General features: G+C 30.8%; 1 protein-coding gene across 3 annotated transcripts; it reads right to left on the bottom strand.

Annotated features, from left to right (window-relative positions):
• Positions 1-2,327: 2,327 nt before the first annotated feature.
• Positions 2,328-7,789, bottom strand: LOC108726246 (optineurin). 3 transcript variants are annotated; one of them, XM_018453700.1, is made up of 7 exons: positions 7,717-7,789; positions 6,169-6,492; positions 5,798-6,088; positions 4,866-5,243; positions 4,002-4,784; positions 3,652-3,843; positions 2,328-2,426 (listed from the first exon to the last, which is right to left on the bottom strand). In XM_018453700.1, exons 2-7 carry the CDS (start codon positions 6,397-6,399, stop codon positions 2,328-2,330), a joined length of 1,974 nt encoding a protein of 657 aa, XP_018309202.1. In that variant the 5' UTR covers positions 6,400-6,492; positions 7,717-7,789. The 3 variants fall into 3 exon arrangements, with proteins under 3 accessions (XP_018309202.1, XP_018309199.1, XP_018309200.1); XM_018453697.1 differs by lacking the exon at positions 2,328-2,426 and adding an exon at positions 3,269-3,568; XM_018453698.1 differs by lacking the exons at positions 2,328-2,426; positions 7,717-7,789 and adding exons at positions 3,269-3,568; positions 6,884-7,080.
• Between the last annotated feature and the right edge of the window lie 843 nt (positions 7,790-8,632).

The raw sequence follows: 8,632 nt of genomic DNA, 5'->3' as shown, positions 1-8,632 counted from the left end.
ATTATCTCAATAGCAGAATTGAAACGCACTCTGTCAAAGAAAATCTGTAAAGATACTAGAAGCTTTCTACTCTGTGTCACACATCAAAGAGCTTTAGAACTTTTAAGAAAATTCTATGATTAAAAAAATCCATATCAATACTTTATATTTTTTTCCTCGTATGCTAATAAGATCAATTCGAGTGGGGAGACTTAATTGAATCTTGATCAACCGGTCTTATAAGGAAAAATTTCTATGCATATCTTGCAACTACGGGAGATATTATTGATTCCCTGGATGCTGCGCCATTAAAAGATGCTGCCGTCGCCCGCATTTCCGCTCGTCACTTTAATTAATGAACGCGTGCTGCTCTTTTCCATCACCGAGGGAATGTAAATTAGAAGGTATCCTAAGAGACAGGAGTGCACCGCTGATCGTCTACTTATTAACCCATCAGTCATCCATTAAGTGGTGATTTCTCGTACTGATCATTTGTCTCTGCAATTAGCATCCGATTCATAACTGCACATTTTTTTTCTACAACAATCTCCATATTTTTCGAAACTTCATAAAATAAATTAGCAGAAATTTGGAAATAAAATTGAATTATTAAAGCTTTGAAAATAAAACATAAACAGTTTGAATTTTTGTTATATATATTTTGCAAGAAACATCCAGTTTCAATATAAAGCTTAATTAACGAATTTATAAAGATCCTAAGTTCATATCGCTCATTTGTCATAACAATAGTACAAAAAAACAAAGTAAAAATAGTAAAAAAAAAACAGTTTTTAGAGAAAATAAGTTTAAATATTTTAAATAATTAAAATCTTGCAATATTAATTTTAAAACGTAATTTGTGTAATAACTGATTACAGAGAAATAAAAATATGTTCTTTTTTTTTCTTTACTCTTTTTTGCATTTAAAAATAATTTTTAAATTGTAGCAAATAAGCGATATTTCTCGAAACTTTTTTAATTGTACAAAAATCATACTAGTTCATTTTAACTAGTTTTTCTCTTTCGAATTCATTTATTTTTATGCAGTCACTCCACCCATGACTACCAGCTGGAAGTATCCGGGGAAGTACTCGATCGCATTCTGTCCACTTACGAGGATCACGAACTCGACGGGGTATCCCCACGAGTGCATTAAACGGATGTGCGCTCGTCGGTTGTAAAAAATTGGTAAGGACGTGCGACCGGCCTGCCTTGAGCAGACTCGTCGTCGCAACTGCCGCCGCTGTCGTCGTCGTGATGTGTCCCTCCGCGATCGGTCCCGACCGATTTGTGAAAAGGTGGAGGGATGGCGAGTGCATGCGATGATCGTATAGCGCAAAAAGACATGCGTCTTCTCCGACCGGCACGCGGGAAAGAATCGTTGACCGCGGCTCCTCCAGCCAAGGTCAGGCATCACCTCTTTTTCTTCTGCCCCTCCCTCTTCGCTACGAGGGACTTGGAGCGGAGCTACAGTGACCATGGTCCAAGTCGCATCACCCAGCCTCGTCTTTGTTATCGCATGTGAACGCGTTCCGGAGGCAGTGGAAATAAATAAGAACTAGGGACGAGGATATTTTCTCTTAAATGTATTTGTAGTAGATCCAGTATAGATGTATTCGAGCGAAACGTGCTTGGTGTACATATACCCATCATTAGCTACATTTAACATAGTTATGCGCAGATATGTTATAGGTGCTTTGAAAGAATAGTTTCATTTTCATTAAGAGCACGTTTTCTTCAAAACTATTTATTGCTTACTCACAGTACTATTACATGAGGTAGCTAACAGTTGCGTACAGGTGCGTGTGCGATGTACAAAGATAATGTAAAATTAATATTCCGGAGTAAAATTTAGATTTTAATTACACGTGTCGTTGTAATAGTATTTTGTTTAAAAAAACTTTTCTTTGGCACTTCCAAAGTACATCAAATATTAAAATAGAGATAACTGATGTCGAACGAGAAACATCGAAAAATATCTCAATACATTTTCGAATTATATTCCTATATTAACCCTAATTACAAATGAATATTTAAAAAAATAAAATTTTTATATGTATTATGTGTTATTCAGTCTTATTAAAACTAGATTTAAAACGCGTTTTTAACATCATTATAATTAGTATATAAGTATACACATAAAGTTAAGTATTAAGTATTAAATATTATATATTTCTTGCATTTTAGAAGCCGTTCACTACGTAAAATTATTCTTATATTAAGAGAAATTATAGGAATATTACAATATAAGAGGTACCACATATCAGTACATGAATAATATGAAGTTACTCTTTTTTTATGAGAATGTACATACTTACTTACATGATTTTTTATGAATTTATGTTCTATTAAGTTAAAGAATATTCGCATGTGCTAATATGCTTTAACACATCTGACGAATTTCGACATATCATAAAGCATTTTGGACATTGTCTATGTATCAAGCTCTGCAATCAAGTTGATATATATTAGTTTAGATTTGTAACACAATTGTTTTCAGTATAATGTATTCAGTTACTTTGATTAAAAATAAACTTATAACATATAATGTTATGTTCAGTATTTTATTGTGCGATATCACATCGCACATTAAGAAGCACATTGAATCGATCATTTAAATAAGAGCAAAAAAGTGTATAGGGCTGTGACAAATGTCGAGCAGTTTCTGTAGATTCTGTTCGCGTATCCAATGTATGCCATTTCGTGTATCTTATAAGCAATAAAATAAAATAATCGTATACAATTAAACAACAATTGAATAACGCTGATATAATGAGAAAATAAAAATAGGAGTCACGTATTAAAATTCTTGTTCTCACCATTATATTAAAATGCATATTATATATGCAATAATTAATTTCTTTACATTCTGCAATTTACCATTATCCAATATCAATGCAAAATGCCATTTGAAAAAAGTACTGAACTTGAATCCTGGATTATTATCAATGTCTGTTTATAGTACAGTATAATAATAACCACATTCCTCAGAATAATCAAGGAACATTTATAAACAATTATGTAAAATATATTCTAATTAAAAAAATTAAAATACTACATTTATATGAATAGATTTAACATTAAAGAAAGAAGAATCAACATTAAAATTATATTATAATTATAAGCAAACTTTGAGAAAAAATTTATAAAGATTTTAAAATTTGTTATATCTACTAAAACATAGATATAACAGTATACTAATTACTTTCAGCAATATTGTAAGTACATGTAGCTTACAATAACCCAGTAAAAAGCGCATTTGTATCCTTGAAAGGACAGAGAGAATGAGAAGTAAACGAAAGAGAATAATCCAGGATTAAAACAACCAACTTAGCAATGCCAACTATACGATACACCGAAAGCGTTGCATACAACTACAGAACTACAGAGAAGAAACTACAGTACGATAGAAATAAAACTTATTTATGTCTGCATGTATACCAATTCCGAAAGGAATTTGAATATTTGAATGAATATGTATTATTCACTATTTCATTGAAAATAAGCGAAAATAATTTCGATTATTCGTCCGCTTATCTCGTACAGTGGCGTTGCCGCCTCTTGCATGCCTATTGTATTTGTCACTGCTCTAATGGTAATAAAAAGCAGGAAACAGTCATTTTTATTTTTAGATAAAACGTCACGGTATAATGAATTTAAAGAATTACTTACTCGATCTTCAAATGTGTGTCCTAACTTAACACTGTTAGATTCTTGTAACTGTTTGTTAAACTCTATTTGCTTCAGCAATTCCGTGTCCAATTTACTCTTTTCTTCCAACAATGCTTCTTTCAGTTTTTTCTCTTGTTGAAAGTCTTCTTCGTAAAGTGATAATTGTGATCTTAATAAATGTATCTCTTCCGTCTACAAAAAAACAGTAATAAAATAATTATAAAAATAGTAATGTTAATAAAAATAATCAAATTTAAGATATGATATAAAATTGATATAGAATTTACACAAATATTTTAAATTAAATTATATAAGCCATGTTAGTTTATATTAAGAAAAATTTCACTCACGCTTTGCGCAAACTGTTCTATTAACTTTTTAAATTGCGCATCTTTCTCGTCAATTTGTTGTCGCAAGCTACATGTTTCACTCAGCAATTGTTCATTATGAGCTTGCAATATTTTTTTTTCATTGTGTAGATCTCTTTCGCAGTCTTCATATAACTGACTCTGATGATCAAGTGACATTTTTTCTTCATTTAAACTGATTTTTTCCTGCTCTAAAAGTTTTTTCTCGTCTTGTAATAATACACGTTCCATGTCCAAGCTCTTTTTCTGGCTTTCGAAGGATTCTTTTTCATTTTTTAGATTGTCCTTTTCTTGATCGAAAATTTTCTTTTCCTGTTCCAATGATTGCTTGTCACGTTCCAGTTGCTCTGATGTTTCTAAATTTTCGCGAGCACTATTATCCTTTAAAATGTTTAATTTCGCGTTTTCATCGAGCATTACTTGCAATTCATATAGAACAGAGTTGTAATCAGAGAATATCATTTGGAATTGGTTTTGTGATTTTATTAGCGTCTGCTTATCAGTAATAATTTTTATTTGCTCATCAGTTAATTCTTTGTAATACTGGTATAATTCCTCTTCACACTGCATTTTATTGTCGTCAAGTCTAAGTATATCCGTAATTTTCTTTAAATTTTTTTCTAAGGCAGCAAAACGTCCTACTTGTTCTACAAAACATTTAGTTAATTCTTGTAGCATATCATTATACTGCTTTACATTTTGTACGAATTTTTGATGACTTAAACTGGACGTTTCCAATGAATCTTGTTTAACAGGAGTAAGAATCTGCAAAATTTAAAAGATAATTCGATTTTATCTCTGAATTTAATTGTTAAGATATTTAGCAAACTTTTTAAAGAAACGTACACATTGCAACTTCTGTTCAAGTAGAGCATTAGATTCTTTTAAGCAAGCAATTTCCTGATCCTTTTCAGAGTATGCCTTCGAACATTTCGAACTTTCTGTGGTCTCTACATCACTGTAAAGTTTGTAATTTATTTTGTTCTCTATCATTGCCGATTCTAATTCTTTTTCCGTTTCTAATTGCTGCAATTTTTGTTGTAATTTCTCTTTATCATCAAATTTCTCTGATATTATAGATGTTATACATTTTTTACAACCTTCAATTGTTAATTTTGACATTACAGATACAATTTCGAGTATATCCTTGGGTGATAAGAAAAAGGATTCTTTTTGCTTGCTAGAAAGAATATTGACACAAGTCTCAGAAACAGAACTAATAATCTGAAAAAAATTAAATGAAGGATAGAATTATGTAGGATACATATATATATATATCATATATTACATCTCTACACATATAAAAATATTATTCTATTGCTAAGAAAAATAATTACTCAATTTATTTTGTTCCTTTTAAATAACAGTTATTCTTGATAAAGAATATATTTTCTTGTTAATCTCAAAATATACTTGTCACGAATCTTGAAGCGCTATTTTACTATTTTGACTAATTAAATACAAATTAATTTTACACTCATTAGTATTGTACTTAAAATAAGAATTAATTTTCTTTTGAAAAATATTAAAATTGATTGAAATAGCGACATTGTATAATCGATAAAAACAAGCAAATCGAATTTGTTTTAATTAAATAATCTTGATTAAAGTATTAAACTTACTAGAATTCAGAAAATATTTTGAATAATTTGACTGATTTGAATAATTTTGAATAATTTTTAATTAAACTTATGATAGATTTGCGGATATATGAACCTTTGAAATACTTGAAAAATATAATTATTACTTATGTATAGTATTTTTCTGTGTATATATACCTTACAGTCCACATCTTCAAAATATTGTAAGCGCAAGAATTTATATTTTAGCTCTGCATTTTCCTTTTTCAGATGATTGATAAGTTCTTTAGTTTCTGCAAATTTTTGCTTGTGACTCAGATGAACTTCTGTCACTTCCTCCTGCCACATTGCCAGAGTATTAAACTGTTGTTTCATGGATTCATTGTTCTGTCTTAAAGTTTCCTTCAATTTCACATTTTCTTGCAACACTTCTGCTAATCTGTGTTGCATTGCAGTTACGGTCATTGATGACACCATTGACTTATAATCCTGTATAGAAAAAGACATTTATTTTCTATCTTAAAGTAAATGGTCAATCGTGAGATAAAGTAAAATTGAGATGCATATACAATTGACATGCTCTTCTGTTGAAGATCGGTATACGAAGCTAATAAGGAAGCTTGAGCCTCTACTGAATCTCGACCAAGCACTACAAAAGAAAGGCTGTCTTCCTCATCGTTAGTCAGTGGATTTACATTTAGAACCGTAGTAACAGGTTCGTCCAACTTAAATGTAGGTTCATTCTTTCCCTCAGTGATTTCTTCTGCTTTAGGATCATTAGGCAAAATTGGATGAGCCATATTTTGATCACCCGATTAAAATTGCTGGTCAACTTTGCACAACAATTATATATCAGCAAGAAAACGTCTAGACTGCAGAAATTAATTACTTTCCTGTAATATCAGTAATACATTATTAATAACAAAAAATGAATGAAGCAATTAATATTGTAAGAGGCTATTCCTTTTAGCTGAATTTCTTGCATCGTTTTTCTTTTTTTTTCTCCAATGTAGAGAGAAAAAGAGGAAAGATGAATTATGCAAAAATTCAGCTGAAAAAAAAAAACAGGCATAAGATAAATTTGTACGTTTCTATCAATGATTCCAAATACTTTGATATCTGGGTACATATTATGGAATTATTCTAAATGGATTCCGATTAAAATTATTCAATTACTCCCTAAATTTGTGTTGTATTCTACAGAAAACGGAATAATTCCAATCAAAGTCCATTTTGAATAATTCCATAATACATAATCCTGTTGCTTGAATTTATACTACTGACCTAGTTGACACCGTTTAGTCTGCGACTTGTGACCTAGAACACGATAAATAAACTGCATCGTCGCGATTTTCGTATTTAAGTCAAATCAGTCAAATGTAAAATAAGTCGCTGACTAAAATCACAGTATAAACTGCCACTGATAAGCCACTGATTTTAGCAATCGTGAAATACTGAAATTACGCTTACAACAATTATATATGAATAAACCCATACTTATCAAAGTCAGATTGCGTCAGATAATTTTATCTGAAGCACCAGTATGTAGTACAGTATTGAGGTTAGGCAACAAAAGCTTGAGTGGAGTACGGAGTAATCAACAAATGCGCATCAAACGCACGGTCAATTCTTGACGTCCCAACTAGATTACATTTGCCCTTGTTATGTCAGAAATGTATTTTTAGATTGTTGTAAACAATCCAAATGAATTCATTTATTTATAGAGATTTAAACGATGTCAGACGCATGAAAATCGTGAAATATCTCGACACCGCGTGAAACAGGGGCCAACTGTCCGAAAATTCTCGAAAAATATCGCATATGACAATGCATGACGTACAAAAAGTATTATCTAGAGCATACGTTACGTACATATATATTTCTCTAGTATATGTAACATTTTTCGAGAATCCTTATTAAGGTCTCAACCCCGGCTAACCGAAAAGTCGATTTCAAAAATTAAAATAAAAGAGGAAAAAATCAGCAATGCTACGTAGTTAGTTTTGCTTACGTTTTATCGATGTAATACATATAAGTACTAATTAACTCGAACTTATTACTTTTATTACGAGCGAATAGGAAGGGTTTTAACGACGAGAAGTTAAATTTAGACTCACCGTTATAACGTTATAACCGAAGCATTTGGATTATTTCAGGCTTATTTGCAGCTGCATGTTCATTTGTTTTGGAATTTCCCGAAGAGAAAGATAACATATCAGGGTTGCCGCAGACCTGGGAAAATCGGAAAAACTAGGAAGTCAGGGGAAATGTAAGAGACTAGAATTTTGAACTTTGCTCACAATTCCCTTAAACTGTTCCTATTCAGAATAATTGTTATAATTTTTTAAGTGTTATTCTCTGACGTTTATAGTTAAATATTTAATCGCCTTTTCTTGTCATAATTGCATTCTTTTTCCCAATATAAATTTATTTTTAGTTGACTTTACATTTTAGTTGAATTTGCACTAAAAATTTTATTATGTCTATTTTACTGAGCTCCTTTTATGTTGTTTTTAATATAGGCTAGATTTCCTAAAGTTTTTGCTTCTAAATGTAAAAATTTACCTATTTTATGGAAAATTTTCCATTTTTATGCATCCGGAAAACCTGGAAAAGTCAGGGAATTTTAAAATTTATTTTCTGTGGCAACTTTGATATTTGTATTTTCGATTTGTCACACACGTATCGTTTTCTGTCTTCGGATCTACTCCATTTTATAACTAAATTACTACTTAATTCATATTTAAACATCGAAAGTACATAAAATGCAGATAACATGTATCAGAGAAAAACCTAAGAGCTTTTTTTGAGAGTATGTGGAACCACACAGATTGAATCCGCATTGAAATTCAGGTTGAAATCCATGTTGAAATCCACATTGAAATCTACATTGAAATCCACGTTGTTGAAATCCACGTTGAAATTTACGTTGAAATCCACGTTGAGATCCATGTTGAGATCCACGCTGAAATTCACTAAAATCATTAGATTTATAAAGTACCTCAATTGATTTTTGAAATGTTGCGTCAATAT

Source organism: Mycetomoellerius zeteki, unplaced genomic scaffold, assembly GCF_001594055.1.
Source record: "Mycetomoellerius zeteki isolate Tzet28-1 unplaced genomic scaffold, Tzet1.0 scaffold407, whole genome shotgun sequence".
In the NCBI taxonomy this organism is placed as follows: Eukaryota; Metazoa; Arthropoda; class Insecta; order Hymenoptera; family Formicidae; genus Mycetomoellerius; species Mycetomoellerius zeteki.
Note: the sequence above shows the minus strand (reverse complement) of the source record. Positions and strands in the feature narration are given on the sequence as shown.

Bases quoted from the DNA above. Each gene is read 5' to 3' on its own strand.
- LOC108726246 (XM_018453697.1), bottom strand. From the start codon at position 6,399: ATGGCTCATCCAATTTTGCCTAATGATCCTAAAGCAGAAGAAATCACT. The intron at 3,844-4,001 runs GTGAGTGAAATT...GTTTTTTTGTAG, and splicing joins TAGAACAGTTTGCGCAAAGC to ACGGAAGAGATACATTTATT. The intron at 3,569-3,651 runs GTAAGTAATTCT...TATTACCATTAG, and splicing joins GACACACATTTGAAGATCGA to AGCAGTGACAAATACAATAG.